This window comes from Coregonus clupeaformis, chromosome 26, assembly GCF_020615455.1.
Source record: "Coregonus clupeaformis isolate EN_2021a chromosome 26, ASM2061545v1, whole genome shotgun sequence".
NCBI classification, from domain to species: domain Eukaryota; kingdom Metazoa; phylum Chordata; class Actinopteri; order Salmoniformes; family Salmonidae; genus Coregonus; species Coregonus clupeaformis.
The window spans coordinates 42,869,349-42,885,485 of record NC_059217.1 but is presented as its reverse complement, the minus strand read 5'-3'; the positions used below and the strand labels follow the sequence as shown (position 1 = coordinate 42,885,485).

The 16,137-nt window shown below is 49.2% G+C and overlaps 1 protein-coding gene across 1 annotated transcript in view; it reads right to left on the bottom strand.

Annotated features, from left to right (window-relative positions):
• LOC121540816 (very-long-chain 3-oxoacyl-CoA reductase-A-like) overlaps positions 1-16,137 on the bottom strand; it is a 33,668-nt gene that overhangs the window by 11,812 nt on the left and 5,719 nt on the right. Inside the window, exons 2-5 of the mRNA XM_041849927.1 lie at positions 4,677-4,723; positions 4,279-4,354; positions 1,803-1,910; positions 1,060-1,124 (exon numbers count right to left, since the gene is read on the bottom strand). Coding sequence (XP_041705861.1) covers positions 1,060-1,124; positions 1,803-1,910; positions 4,279-4,354; positions 4,677-4,723 — 296 coding nt within the window. The remainder of the gene's footprint in view (positions 1-1,059; positions 1,125-1,802; positions 1,911-4,278; positions 4,355-4,676; positions 4,724-16,137) is intronic.

The following is a 16,137-nucleotide window of genomic DNA, read 5'->3' as shown; positions in this document are numbered from 1 at the left end:
AAGGAAGAAGCCACTGCTCCAAAACCGCCATAAAAAAGCCAGACTACGGTTTGCAACTGCACATGTGGACAAAGTTCATACGTTTTGGAGAAATGTCCTCTGGTCTGATGAAACAAAAAAATTGAACTGTTTGGCCATAATGACCATCATTATGTTTGGAGGAAAAAGGGGGCACTTGCAAGCCGAAGAAAACCATCCCAACCGTGACGCACGGGGGTGGCAGCATCATGCTGTGGGGGTGCTTTTGCTGCAGGAGGGACTGGTGCACTTCACAAAATAGATGGCATCATGAGGAAGGAAATGTATGTGGATATATTGAAGCAACATCAAGACATCAGTCAGGAAGTTAAAGCTTGGTCGCAAATGGGTCTTCCAAATGGACAATGACCCCAAGCATACTTCCAAAGTTGTGGCAAAATGGCTTAAGGACAACAAAGTCAAGGTTTTGGAGAGGCCATCACAAAGCCCTGACCTCAATCCTATAGAAAATGTGTGGGCAGAACTGAAAAAGCGTGTGCGAGCAAGAAGGCCTACAAACCTGACTCAGTTACACCAGCTCTGTCAGGAGGAATGGGCCAAAATTCACCCAACTTATTGTGGGACGCTTGTGGAAGGCTACCCGAAACGTTTGACCCAAGTTACACAATTTAAAGGCAATGCTACCAAATACTAATTGAGTGTATGTAAACTTCTGACCCACTGGGAATGTGATGAAAGAAATAAAAGCTGAAATAAAAATCACTACTATTATTCTGACATTTCATATTCTTAAAATAAAGTGGTGATCCGAACTGACCTAAGACAGGGAAATTTTACTCGGATTAAATGTATTTGGCTAAGGTGTATGTAAACTTCTGACTTCAACTGTATAAGGTTGCAGTGACACATCAATAACCTGAGCAGAAACCAGATTGCATACCAGAGAATACTAGACATCAAGAAAGCCAGTCAGCTGAAGTTTCCAACACTTTTGATAAACAGGGCAAGATAGAAATTGGCCTATAACAGTAACTGATGGTGAGCCCATGCATCATTAAACTAAAAACATAAAATACTCACATTGTCCAGATCAGGAATATGCAGGAAGTACTCGGGGTAGGGATAGGAGATTCCCACATTGTTCACTGTTGAATTTTTAAAAAGAAGACAAGACAAAAATCAGGAAATAAAAATGGTGCTGCTATTACACTTCCGAACCGCCAGGAGGCAGCATAACCTTATAAATGGGATCACAACCACACCTTAAACTGGAAGAACAAGCCAAGCAGCACATGTACTCATGGGCTCTCACACAAAGAACAATGCCTGAACATGACACTGTCACACAGCCAGAATGTGGACAGATGGAGTGTGAGATCTGAACACTAATAAACTCCTTAGGTACTTTTTAAAGAAGTCATACTACCAGGCGTTTAATTATAAAATGACCACACTGAGAATAGAGTACCACTTCTACTGCTTCAGCTTCTTAGTGTCACATCATAACGCCAGGCTCAGGACTGACTGCATCTTATTTATTAAGGTGTCAAAGAATATGACAGAAGAGACACCGGACATACCATGGAACAGTGGTATGTGGTGTTATAAACTAAATGTCAACATGCATGCCACCATATATTGTCAGTCTGTGTTGCTTGGAATTGTAAAAAAAAAAAAAAATACACTGCAAAAGTGTGTGAGCGAGAAACATTTATCTGCGTATATTATCAGACCAATGGCGGTTTGTTGGAATATATTGTGAAACAGATGAGAAATGTGTTTTGTGTGGACACACAGCGAGCAAGACAGAAGGACACACCCACCTAACACCCCGATCTCCAGGCCAGCAAGTCCAGCCTCGATCTTGGGGTAGATGTCCAGCAGGCCAAAGTCCACAGCAATGGTCCTGGTCTCCACCTTGTATTGCTCCTCTGTAAATAGGAGGAAAACACAGTTGGGTTAACGGTGAGACATTAATACAACATACACTACCGGTCAAAAGTTTTAGAACACCTACTCATTCAAGGGTTTTTCTGTATTTTTTACTATTTTCTACATTGTAGAATAATAGTGAAGACATCAAAACTATGAAATAACACATATGGAATCATGTAGTAACCCCCCCCCCAAAAAAAAAAAATATATATTTTATATTTGAGATTCTTCAAATAGCCACCCTTTGCACACTCTTGGCATTCTCTCAACCAGCTTCATGAGGTAGTCACCTGGAATGCATTTCAATTAACAAGTGTGCCTTGTTAAAAGTGAATTTGTGGAATTTCTTTCATTCTTAATGCGTTTGAGCCAATCATTTGTGTTGTGACAAGGTATGGGGGTATCCATATTATGTAAAGAACAGCTCAAATAAGCAAAGAGAAATGACAGTCCATCATTACTTTAAAACATGAAGGCCAATCAATACAAACATTAAGAACTTTGAACGTTTCTTCAAGTGCAGTCGCAAAAACCATCAAGCACTATGATGAAACAGGCTCTCGTGAGGACCGCCACAGGAATGGAAGACCCAGAGTTACTGCTGCTGCAGAGGATAAGTTCATTAGAGTTACCAGCCTCAGAAATTGCAGCCCAAATAAACGCTTCACAGAGTTCAATTAACAGACACCTCAACATCAGCTGTTCAGAGGAGACTGTGTGAATCAGGCCTTCATGGTCGAATTGCTGCAAAGAAACCACTACTAAAGGACACCAATAAGAAGAAGAGACTTGCTTGGGCCAAGAAACACGAGCAATGGACATTAGACTGGTGGAAATGTGTCCTTTGGTCGGGAGATTTTTGGTTCCAACCGCTGTGTCTTTGTGTGACGCAGTGTGGGTGAACGGATGATCTCCGCATGTGTATTTCCCACCGTAAAGCATGGAGGAGGTGGTGTTATGGTGTGGGGGTGCTTTGCTGGTGACACTGTCTGATTTATTTAGAATTCAAGGCACACTTAGCCAGCATGGCTACCACAGCATTCTGCAGCGATACGCCATCCCATCTGGTTTGGGCTTAGTGGGACTATCATTTGTTTTTCAACAGGACAATGACTCAACCCACCTCCAGGCTGTGTAAGGGCTATTTTACCAAGAAGGAGGGTGATTGAGTGCTGCATCAGATGACCTGGCCTCCACAATTCACTGACCTCAACCAAATTGAGATGGTTTGGGATGAGTCGGACCGCAGAGTGAAGGAAAAGCAGCCAACAAGTGCTCAGCATATGTGGGAACTCCTTCAAGACTGTTGGAAAAGCATTCCAGGTGAAGCTGGTTGAGAGAATGCCAAGAGTGTGCAAAGCTGTCATCAAGGCAAAGGGTGGCTACTTTGAAGAATCTAAAATACATTTTGATTTTTTAAACACTTTTTTGGTTACATGATTCTGTGTTATTTCATCGTTTTGATGTCTTCACTAATATTCTACAATGTAGAAAATAGTAAAAATTAAGAAAAACACCAACTTTTGACTGGTACTGCACCACAACACGTACCAAAACGTACACTCACCACACAATTCATACGTTATCATCAGTCAGCCCATTCACTGATTGCACTAAGCCCATTCCATGCACCATCGAACAGGTGATCGATCACTCTTTCAACACCAAACATTCCATTGAAATGAGTAGATAAAATACACAACTTTCCCTACTCAAACAGGAGGGGGCCAAAACAGAACCCTAAAAACCTAATTCTCTTTCCCTCTCCCTCTTCTCCTTTGACACAATTAGCAGTTGATCATAATCATCATCATAATAATAATAAATAATCATAATAAATGGCACTCTCTCAACCAGCTTCATGAGGTAGTCACCTGGAATGTATTTCAATTAACAGGTGTGCCATGAAATCCAGTGGTGGAAAAAGCACCCAATTGTCATACTTGAGTAAAAGTAAAGATACCTTAATAGAAAATGACTCAAGTAAAAGTCACCCAGTAAAATAATACTTGAGTAAAAAGTCTAAAAGTATTTGGTTTTAAATATACTTAAGTATCAAAAGTAAATGGAATTGCTAAAATGTACTGAAGTATCAAAAGTTAAAAAGTGCCGCCAGCCATCTGAAGGGCTTCCAGAGGGGAGTGTGTATGTGTATCCTCATGTCATATTGAGTTCCTGTAATGACGTACACAGGCTTGCCTTTAGCGATGGCTGGGGAAGCTCTTTACAGTGGCCCTAGCTTATACATCAGCAGACCTGGCGCGTGCACACACACACACACACACAATACTCCACTAATTAGCACTGGGATGACTGACAGTCAGTCTGAAAGGGGTGCACACACATCCCGGTTCACACACTTACCAAGCTGCCTGGCGACGTCATCCAGCTTGTCCTGGGAGCGACTGATGAGCATCATGGCGAACCCTTTTCGAGCGAGCTGAGAGTGAGGGACGAGGGAGAGAAGGTTGAGTATACCTGAAAACCATCACCCCAGTTATTGAAGACCATATTGAACCAGGGAACCTTACTGGTCTTGAATGAGAGACTTAATAGGAATCAAGCTATGATGTTGCATGGGCCAACTACTACGTCTTGACTTGGGCTTTTACTGCTACTCTAAACACATGGCCCAATGACAAGGGTGACAAGGGTTCTCCAACTCAACATGGAACTGTGTGGTAGCCTTGGTACCACTGCTTGTGTGTGTGAGAGCATTTCTATGGAGGAAATTAAATAATGGGCCCATGCAGGAAACTCACCTCCTCTGCATAGACTTTCCCGATTCCGTCTGTGGCTCCCGTCACAACTGGAGAGAAAAAAGGGGGAGGAGTCAGCATAGAGAGGCCAGCATAGAGAGAGGCCAGATCTATGGTTTTCAAACGACGTTGGAGGTGGCTTATGGTAGAGAAATTAACATTCAATTCTCTGGCAACCGCTCTGGTGGACATTCCTGCAGTCAGCATGCCAATTGCACGCTCCCTCAAAACTTGAGACATCTGTGGCATTGTGTTGTGTGACAAAACTGCACATTTCAGTGGTATTTTATTGTCCCCAGCACAAGGTGCACCTGTGTAATAATCATGCTGTTTAGTCAGCTTCTTGATATGCCACACCTGTCAGCTGGATGGATTATCTTGGCAAAGAAGAAATGCTCACTAACAGGGATGTAAGCAAACTTGTGCACAGAATTTAAGGGAATTAAGCTTTTTGTGCGTATGAAACATTTCTGGAATCTTTTATTTCAGCTCATGAAACCAACACTTTACATGCGTTTATATTTTTTGTTCAGTACACATTAACATGTAAGTGTCCTCATGCAATTCCTGACGATCAAAACAGCTCAGTGCAGCAATAAAGAGTTTCCATAGTACTGCAGCCTTCACAGGTGACTGAATGGCAAACGTGTCAATACAATTATATCTGTGACAACAGCAAAATCAGTCAAGGAGACACACCCAACAACCTTGTTCGTCCATTGTCATGTGGATTAACGAATACACGTGGTACTGAATGAAGAAAATAAACTAGTATCAACACTATAACGTTATCGTTAAGCTACGCCGACTCATTTTAAAACGAGGCCTCTTGACAATGCTCTTTACAGTTGGCCCGAAGAGATAGTCTTTGTTGTAACCACTTTGTATAGAACTAAAGACAGTGGAGCCCAAGCAGGATAGATGGATGTACAAGGAGTCCGGTCTGATGTTCTTGTGAAATTCTCTGCTCCCCTCACCTTGTCAGGAGACAGAGCACGGCTATTTTAACCAGTTTCTGCCCGTCACCCCTATTTCCTGTCACCACTACCCAAAGCCACCAGATGCAGGATGTTCAGGGTGGGAAGGGGGCACCAATGCTTACTATTCCCTCACCACAAACCATTGTGCACCATGAGTAGCACTGTAGCAGAGGAACCAACCCAGGGCTGATCAAAGATTCACACAAGCAGTAGCCATTATTATCTAGCACCGAGCTGGAGGGAGGAAAGGAGAGGGGGAGGAGAGGAGAGTGGGAGAGCAGGGATCCTAGGGGTGGCTAAAAATAGAAACAGAGAGCAAGAGGACAGAGAGAGAGAGACAAGAGAGAGAGAGAAAGTGAACAAAGGAGGGAGAAAGAGAAGCACAAAGTAAAAAGATGAGCAGACCCCTTAAGAAGCCCATCTTAAGAATGAAACGCTCCTTGGCAGAAAAGCATCAATGGGCAACTGACTGCATCACATCAGGTTGACTAGACAAAAGATGGTACACAGGGCATGGCCAGACGTTAAAGACTACAGTTACACACACACCCCCTTGGGTAGGTAAGAGAATGGGCCGTAGGGTGGGGAGGTAAGAGAGATTCTGAATCTGCACAGACCACATTCCACTGAGATATTGACACATGGAACGTCAAGGGTTTGCACCTCACACTAAAAGTTAAATATGCCTATGGAATCCTAAGGGAACTGTGGTGCATGGGTTTGTGCACATACTATTCATCCCCTGACATGTAGGTGTGTGTGTGTGTGTGTGTGTGCGCTCAAGAGCATTATTGCTCAAACTTTCACCAGTGTGTACATCAAAATTTACTGTATTCATATGAGGGGATCAAAGAGTGGAGACTGAGGGATGGGAGGAGGAGGGGGGTATTCACAAGATTGACAGAAAGGGTGGGACGAAGAGAGAAAGAAACACCATGTTCGCGTCACTCCATCCACTCTACAGGAAAAACAGAGCGAGACAGAGAGAGAGCGACACAGAACCCCCCCAAAAAAAAGTATTGCTCAAGACCATTTCCTTGCAGAAAGCTACGACATTCTGAAATGCAAAACTACTGACCCTACAAAGCATCTTAAACCCCTCCCCCTGTGCTGTAACTCACAAATGGCTACACCTCTCCCTTATACTATATAACAGCCCCACTCTTTCAATAAACTAAATGTTGTCAACGAGGGAGGAAAAAAACTAGTGAGTGAGTAAAAAAAACAATTTGTTGCAAGTGGATATCCTAATTCATGGCACCATTTCAGATGCATTCGTAGACTGCCCCATTGCGTTGTACTCTTGTGATATGGAATAAAACGATAGATGAAAAAGACGAGATGCTGGAAAATTGCAAATCACCCATTCATTCAACATTTCCACTCATGGACCCAGAAAGGAACAATGTGTCCAAACTTCTCAGTCTCAGACATACAAACACACACACCAGTGCTCCCAGTAGAATTGTTAATTCCCCTCACGCGAGTCGAGCGTTACGTCAGTGACAATCCTCACAGAAAGGTGCTACGCAAGCAGGCACGTGAGTGACACCAACTGACGCTTGGGGGGGTGTTACTGTGTGTGTGCGCATGTATACATGTTTCCATGGTGTTTAATTGGATTGTAGAATGTCTCATTGGCTCAAACGTTTCACTTCCATCTCCTCTATGCCGATTACCTTCAAGACCAAAAAATATCCTAAATGCCATTTTGGCTCAATGATGCCCCGAATGGGGGGCATCATTTGCACTCGGCGCTGAGTGCTGCACATCACGTAGCCGAGGTAGCTGCTGTATATCGATGTTCCCTCCCTCGGACGCACAGCGGAGCTGCCCCTGCCTACCGCGACGACCTCGTCCCCCTACAGACCCCCTATGGCTACTCTATGCAACTCAGTCGCATCGAGCAGCCTGGAACACACATAGGGTCTCTTGAAACTGAAAACACATACTGTAGACTAGAGCCTCATGCAACAGAGATTCTTTAGTAAAGCTCATGCAACAGAGATTCTTTAGTAAAGGTCTCTTCATAGCAGATACCTTGTCAAGGAAAAGGGAGCAGGAGAAAAAAAAACACCTGCATTGGCTGGAATCGTGTCTGCACTCAGCAATGCATTCCCCCTGACAAAAGATATACGGGAAGACACATTGGAGCAGTGCAAGCGTCCTTATTTTAGCATCCTATTTCAGCACAGTTCATGGCTGTATACAATATAGCGCTGTAGCTCCCTAAACAGAGCAAATCAAAATGGGTGCCAAACTACAAGTAGATCTCCATCCCGAATAACATTCTCTATAAGGAGAGGCGAGCCTCTCTCTCCTCTCGTTACGTCATCTGTCGCACCCCTCTCCCTCCTATCAACGAGCCGCCCCCTCCCCAACCCAAGAAAGGAGTGTGTGGTGGGGAGGGGAGGCTGCAGTAGAAGATCCAACGTGTCCTCCATACACCTCCCACTCTCAGACACACGCCGCTTTAAATAGCAGAGGAAGAAGAAAGTCACATGGGCAAACAAACAAACAAAAATACTGCAGAGCGATATGAGCCAAGAGAGAGGGAACGAAAATACATTTAAAAAAATACTTCAGTGCCACCCAGGTCCCAAAACAGCATATATTTTGGGGGGGGGGATTATAACTTATTAAAAGATTAACATAAATAGAACAAATTAATTTCAATGGATAACATGCTGTAACTGTAGCATATATTATATGTTGAATGACCAGAACAGGCATTCCTTTAGAATAGTGTAACTGGGGATTCATAAAAACACCATTCTAAATGAAAGCCAGTTATGGGCATTCATTTTCTATATGAAACACTGCAATGTTATGTTACCTCAGGTTGCACCTACAAACCTTACAATTATGGTTAAAAGCGTCCCAAAGCTCTACAGTCAAGAGTTATTGCCAAGGAGGTATCCAATACCCAAACTCGACTGTAGAGGTTTGCACGATGTCAATGCAGGTCTCGAATGTTCCACCGATACTCAGACAACCAATAGATGAACAGAATGCAAGAGAAGAACGGTGTTAGGGTTCCGATTTAATTCCAAGGAGGAGGTAACCATTCTGATTCCAATACCCAACACTCTCGACTGAAACGCTATTGATTGACAGGTTTAGAGATCATTAGCAATACTGAAGTATTTCTGATGGAATACATCGCCGGACTCCAAATGGGGCACTACACTATGTGTTGTGTGTTGCACTTTGACTTGACACCTGCACAAATGAGAACTGGTGCTTTGATATTGGACTACCAAATCAACACTTACGGGCAGTCTTGTACAGTGAATCGTATTCAGTTCACCCCATTAAAAACTGCTATACTTAGAGATCCTGGTTTGAGTCCAGGCTCTGACGCAGCCGGCCGCGACCGGGAGACCCATGGGGCGGCGCACAATTGTCCCAGCGCCATCCAGGGTAGGGGAGAGTTTGGCCAGCAGGGATGTTCTTGTCCTGTCGCACACTAGCGACTCCTGTGGCGGGCAGTGCGCAGTGCACGCTGACTCGGTCGCCATGTGTACGGCGTTTCCTCCGGCACATTGGTGTGGCAGGCTTCCGGTTTAAGCGGGCACTGTGTCAAGAAGCAGTGCGGCTCAGTTGGGTTGTGTTTCGGAGGACGCACGACTCTCGATCTTCGCCTCTCCTGTGTCCGTACGGGAGATGCAGTGATGGGACAATTGGATACCATGAAATTGGGGAGAAAAGGGGGTCAAATACAACAATAAATAAAAAACAGCTATACTGCTAAGGTGGGCTCTCCTAACACGCTCCATTCCTAACAAAGGCTGAATAAACTGACATTGACAAAAATACAGTAGAAAAGGGTTTAGGTTCAAACCATTCAGACTGACTAAACAGGACAAGTGGACAGGAAACTTGTGGGATTATTTTTATCGTGGCGACAAAGTGTGGGCTATTCCAAAATAATTTTCTAACAAATAAAGACCAGTGGGTGAAGAAACGGAGGGAGGGAAAGAAGAGAGGAGAGAGAAAGACAGAAAAAATATCATGAAAAATGGAAAAGAGAGGGATGGAGGGGAGTGGTGGTGGTGGGGGGGGGGCTGCAGCATTCTTTACCCAGCAGCCCCAGAGCGTGTTCGTCACATGAACTGCAACGCCGCTCTCGCTCGCTCTTCAGCCCCACTCCAGCTTCACACACAAACCAGGGCTAACAGAGAGAGAGAGGGGGGGGGGCTAACAGAGAGAGGGAGGGAGAGAGGGCTAACAGAGAGAGGGAGGGAGAGGGGGGCTAAAAGAGAGAGGGAGGGAGAGGGGGGCTAAAAGAGAGAGCGAGAGAGAGAGAGGGGGCTAACAGAGAGAGGGCTGAGAGAGAGCTGAGAGAGAGAGAGAGAGGGCTGAGAGAGAGAGAGAGGGCTGAGAGAGAGAGAGAGGGCTGAGAGAGAGAGAGAGGGCTGAGAGAGAGAGAGAGGGCTGAGAGAGAGAGAGAGGGCTGAGAGAGAGAGAGAGGGCTGAGAGAGAGAGAGAGAGGCTGAGAGAGAGAGAGAGAGGGCTGAGAGAGAGAGAGAGAGGGCTGAGAGAGAGAGAGAGAGGCTGAGAGAGAGAGAGAGGGCTGAGAGAGAGAGAGAGGGCTGAGAGAGAGAGAGAGGGCTGAGAGAGAGAGAGAGGGCTGAGAGAGAGAGAGAGAGAGAGGGCTGAGAGAGAGAGAGGGCTGAGAGAGAGAGAGAGGCTGAGAGAGAGAGAGAGAGAGCTGAGAGAGAGAGAGAGAGAGGGCTGAGAGAGAGAGCGAGAGAGAGGGCTGAGAGAGAGAGCGAGAGAGAGGGCTGAGAGAGAGAGCGAGAGAGAGGGCTGAGAGAGAGAGCGAGAGAGAGGGCTGAGAGAGAGAGCGAGAGAGAGGGCTGAGAGAGAGAGCGAGAGAGAGGGCTGAGAGAGAGAGGGCTGAGAGAGAGAGAGGGCTGAGAGAGAGAGAGAGAGGGCTGAGAGAGAGCGAGAGAGAGCTGAGAGAGAGCGAGAGAGAGCGAGAGAGAGCGAGAGAGAGCGAGAGAGAGCGAGAGAGAGAGAGGGCTGAGAGAGAGAGCGAGAGAGAGGGCTGAGAGAGAGAGCGAGAGAGAGGGCTGAGAGAGAGAGCGAGAGAGAGAGCGAGAGAGAGGGCTGAGAGAGAGAGCGAGAGAGAGGGCTGAGAGAGAGGGCTGAGAGAGAGAGAGAGAGAGAGGGCTGAGAGAGAGAGAGAGAGAGGGCTGAGAGAGAGAGAGAGAGAGAGAGAGAGGCTGAGAGAGAGAGAGAGAGGGCTGAGAGAGAGAGAGAGAGAGAGAGGGCTGAGAGAGAGAGAGAGAGAGGGCTGAGAGAGAGAGAGAGCGAGAGCTGAGAGAGAGAGCGAGAGCTGAGAGAGAGAGCGAGAGCGAGGGCTGAGAGAGAGAGCGAGAGCGAGGGCTGAGAGAGAGAGCGAGAGCGAGGCTGAGAGAGAGAGCGAGAGCGAGGGCTGAGAGAGAGAGCGAGAGCAGGGCTGAGAGAGAGAGCGAGAGCGAGGGCTGAGAGAGAGAGCGAGAGCGAGGGCTGAGAGAGAGAGCGAGAGCGAGGGCTGAGAGAGAGAGCGAGAGCGAGGGCTGAGAGAGAGAGCGGAGCGAGGGCTGAGAGAGAGAGCGAGAGCGAGGGCTGAGAGAGAGAGCGAGAGCGAGGGCTGAGAGAGAGAGCGAGAGCGAGGCTGAGAGAGAGAGCGAGAGCGAGGGCTGAGAGAGAGAGCGAGAGCGAGGCTGAGAGAGAGAGCGAGGCGAGGGCTGAGAGAGAGAGAGAGAGCGAGGGCTGAGAGAGAGAGCGGGGGCTGAGAGAGAGAGCGAGAGCGAGGGCTGAGAGAGAGAGCGAGAGCGAGGGCTGAGAGAGAGAGCGAGAGCGAGGGCTGAGAGAGAGAGCGAGAGCGAGGGCTGAGAGAGAGAGCGAGAGCGAGGGCTGAGAGAGAGACGAGAGCGAGGGCTGAGAGAGAGAGAGCGAGAGCGAGGGCTGAGAGAGAGAGCGAGAGCGAGGGCTGAGAGAGAGAGCGAGAGCGAGGGCTGAGAGAGAGCGAGAGCGAGGGCTGAGAGAGAGAGCGAGAGCGAGGGCAGAGAGAGAGCGAGAGAGAGGGCAGCGAGAGAGCGAGAGGGCAGAGAGAGAGGGTGAGGGCAGAGAGAGGGCAGAGAGAGAGAGAGGGCTAAGAGAGAGAGAGAGAGAGAGAGGGCTAAGAGAGAGAGGGCTAAGAGAGAGAGAGGGGGGATAAGAGAGAGGGGGGGCTAAGAGAGAGAGCTAAGAGAGAGAGGGCTAAGAGAGAGAGGGAGAGGGAGGGCTAAGAGGGAGAGAGAGGGCTAAGAGGGAGAGAGAGGGCTAAGAGGGAGAGAGAGGGAGAGCGAGAGAGAGGGCTAAGAGGGAGAGCGAGAGAGAGCGCTAAGAGGGAGAGCGAGAGAGAGCGAGAGAGAGGGATAAGAGAGAGAGAGGGCTAAGAGAGAGAGAGAGAGGGCTAAGAGGGAGAGAGAGCGAGAGAGGGGCTAAGAGAGAGAGGGCTGAGAGAGAGAGAGGGAGGGCTAAGAGAGAGAGAGAGAGAGAGAGGGCTAAGAGAGAGAGAGAGAGAGAGGGCTAAGAGGGAGAGAGAGCGAGAGAGGGGCTAAGAGAGAGAGGGCTGAGAGAGAGAGAGGGAGAGGGCTAAGAGAGAGCGAGAGAGAGTGCTAAGAGAGAGCGGGCTGAGAGAGAGAGGGCTGAGAGAGAGAGAGGGCTAAGAGAGAGAGAGCGAGAGAGAGGGATAAGAGAGAGAGGGCTAAGAGAGAGAGGGCTAAGAGAGAGAGGGCTAAGAGGGAGAGAGAGAGAGGGGGGGCTAAGAGAGAGAGAGAGAGGGAGGGAGAGAGAGGGCTAAGAGGGAGAGGGAGAGAGAGAGGGGGCTGAGAGAGAGAGAGAGAGAGAGAGAGAGAGAGAGAGAGAGAGAGAGGGGGCTGAGAGAGAGAGAGGGCTAAGAGAGAGAGAGGGGGCTGAGAGAGAGAGGGGGGCTGAGAGAGAGAGAGGGGGCTGAGAGAGAGAGAGGGGGGCTGAGAGAGAGAGGGGGGCTGAGAGAGAGAGAGAGGGGGCTGAGAGAGGGGGCTGAGAGAGGGGGCTGAGAGAGGGGCTGAGAGAGGGGGCTGAGAGAGGGGGCTGAGAGAGGGGGCTGAGAGAGGGGGCTGAGAGAGGGGCTGAGAGAGGGGGCTGAGAGAGGGGGCGGAGAGAGGGGGCTGAGAGAGGGGGCTGAGAGGGGGCTGAGAGAGAGAGAGAGAGAGAGGGGGGCTGAGAGAGAGAGAGAGAGAGAGGGGGCTGAGAGAGAGAGAGAGAGAGAGGGGCTGAGAGAGAGAGAGAGAAAGAGAGAGGGGCTGAGAGAGAGAGAGAGGGGGCTGAGAGAGAGAGAGGGGGCTGAGAGAGGGGGCTGAGAGAGGGGGCTGAGAGAGGGGGCTGAGAGAGGGGGCTGAGAGAGGGGGCTGAGAGAGGGGGCTGAGAGAGGGGGCTGAGAGAGGGGGCTGAGAGAGGGGGCTGAGAGAGGGAGAGAGGGGGCTGAGAGAGAGAGAGGACTAAGAGAGAGCGAGAGAGGGCTAAGAGAGAGAGCTAAGAGAGATGGAGATGAGCGAACAGAGAGAGGGATAACAGACAGAGAGGGATAACAGACAGAGAGGGAGAGATAGAGGGGGCTAACAGAGAGAGAGAGAGAGAGAGAGAGAGGGGGGCTAACAGAGAGAGAGAGAGAGAGAGCGAGAGGGCAAAGAGCGAGGGCTAAGCGAGAGAGCGAGGGCTAAGCGAGAGAGCGAGGGCTAAGCGAGAGAGCGAGGGCTAAGCGAGAGAGCGAGGGCTAAGCGAGAGAGCGAGGGCTGAGCGAGGGCTAAGCGAGAGCGAGAGAGAGCGAGAGAGGGCTAAGAGAGAGAGCGAGCGAGGGCTAAGAGAGAGCGAGAGCGAGCGAGGGCTAAGAGAGAGAGCGAGAGCGAGCGAGGGCTAAGAGAGAGAGCGAGAGCGAGCGAGGGCTAAGAGAGAGAGCGAGAGAGAGAGAGCGAGGGCTAAGAGAGAGAGCGAGAGAGAGAGAGCGAGAGAGAGGGCTAAGAGAGAGAGCGAGAGAGAGAGCGAGGGTTAAGAGAGAGAGAGAGAGAGCGAGAGCGAGGGTTAAGAGAGAGAGAGAGAGAGCGAGAGCGAGGGCTAAGAGAGAGAGCGAGGGCTAAGAGAGCGAGAGAGCTAACACACAGAGAGAGAGAGAGCTAACACACAGAGAGAGAGAGAGCTAACACACAGAGAGAGAGAGCTAACACACAGAGAGAGAGAGAGCTAACACACAGAGAGAGAGAGAGCTAACACACAGAGAGAGAGAGAGCTAACACACAGAGAGAGAGAGAGCTAACACACAGAGAGAGAGAGAGCTAACACACAGAGAGAGAGAGAGCTAACACACAGAGAGAGAGAGCGCGAGCGAGGGCTAAGAGAGAGAGCGAGAGAGAGAGTGCGAGGGCTAAGAGAGAGCGAGAGAGAGAGTGCGAGGGCTAAGAGAGAGAGCGAGGGCTAAGAGAGAGAGAGAGAGCTAACACACAGAGAGAGAGAGAGCTAACACACAGAGAGAGAGAGAGCTAACACACAGAGAGAGAGAGAGCTAACACAGAGAGAGCTAACACACAGAGAGAGAGAGCTAACACAGAGAGAGAGAGAGCTGAGAGAGAGAGAGCTAACACAGAGAGAGAGAGAGAGCTAACACACAGAGAGAGAGAGAGCCAACACACAGAGAGAGAGAGAGCCAACACACAGAGAGAGAGAGAGCCAACACACAGAGAGAGAGAGAGCCAACACACACAGAGAGAGAGAGCCAACACACAGAGAGAGAGAGAGCCAACACACAGAGAGAGAGAGAGAGCCAACACACAGAGAGAGAGAGAGAGCCAACACACAGAGAGAGAGAGAGAGCCAACACACAGAGAGAGAGAGAGAGCCAACACACAGAGAGAGAGAGAGAGCCAACACACAGAGAGAGAGAGAGCCAACACACAGAGAGAGAGAGAGCCAACACACAGAGAGAGAGAGCCAACACGCAGAGAGAGAGAGAGCCAACACACAGAGAGAGAGAGAGCCAACACACAGAGAGAGAGAGAGCCAACACACAGAGAGAGAGAGAGCCAACACACAGAGAGAGAGAGAGCCAACACACAGAGAGAGAGAGAGCCAACACACAGAGAGAGAGAGAGCCAACACACAGAGAGAGAGAGAGCCAACACACAGAGAGAGAGAGAGCCAACACACAGAGAGAGAGAGAGCCAACACACAGAGAGAGAGAGCCAACACACAGAGAGAGAGCCAACACACAGAGAGAGAGCCAACACACACAGAGAGAGAGAGAGAGCTAACACACAGAGAGAGAGATAGCTAACACTTAGAGAGAGCTGAGCGAGAGAGAGCTGAGCGAGAGAGAGAGAGCGAGCGAGGGCTAAGAGAGAGAGCGAGAGAGCGAGCGAGGGCTAAGAGAGAGAGCGAGAGAGCGAGCGAGGGCTAAGAGAGAGAGCGAGAGAGAGAGAGAGAGAGAGAGAGCGAGGGCTAAGAGAGAGAGCGAGGGCTAAGAGAGAGAGCGAGGGCTAAGAGAGAGAGCGAGGGCTAACACACAGAGAGAGAGAGAGCTAACACACAGAGAGAGAGAGAGCTAACACACAGAGAGAGAGAGAGCCAACACACAGAGAGAGAGAGAGCCAACACACAGAGAGAGAGAGAGCCAACACACAGAGAGAGAGAGAGCCAACACACAGAGAGAGAGAGAGCCAACACACAGAGAGAGAGAGAGCCAACACACAGAGAGAGAGAGAGCCAACACACAGAGAGAGAGAGAGCCAACACACAGAGAGAGAGAGAGCCAACACACACAGAGAGAGAGAGCCAACACACAGAGAGAGAGAGAGCCAACACACAGAGAGAGAGAGAGCCAACACACAGAGAGAGAGAGAGCCAACACACAGAGAGAGAGAGAGCCAACACACAGAGAGAGAGAGCCAACACACAGAGAGAGAGAGCCAACACACAGAGAGAGAGAGCCAACACACAGAGAGAGAGAGCCAACACACAGAGAGAGAGAGAGCTAACACACAGAGAGAGAGATAGCTAACACACAGAGAGAGCTGAGCGAGAGAGAGCTGAGCGAGAGAGCGAGAGAGAGAGCGAGGGCTAAGAGAGAGAGTGAGAGAGAGAGAGCGAGGGCTAAGAGAGAGAGTGAGAGAGAGAGCGAGAGAGAGAGAGCGAGAGAGCGAGGGCTAAGAGAGAGAGCGAGGGCTAAGAGAGAGAGCGAGGGCTAAGAGAGAGAGCGAGGGCTAAGAGAGAGAGCGAGGGCTAAGAGAGAGAGCGAGGGCTAAGAGAGAGAGAGAGAGCTAACACAGAGAGAGAGAGAGAGCTAACACACAGAGAGAGAGAGCTAACACACACAGAGAGAGAGCTAACACACACAGAGAGAGAGCTTACACACACAGAGAGAGAGAGAGCTTACACACAGAGAGAGAGAGAGCTAACACACACAGAGAGAGAGAGAG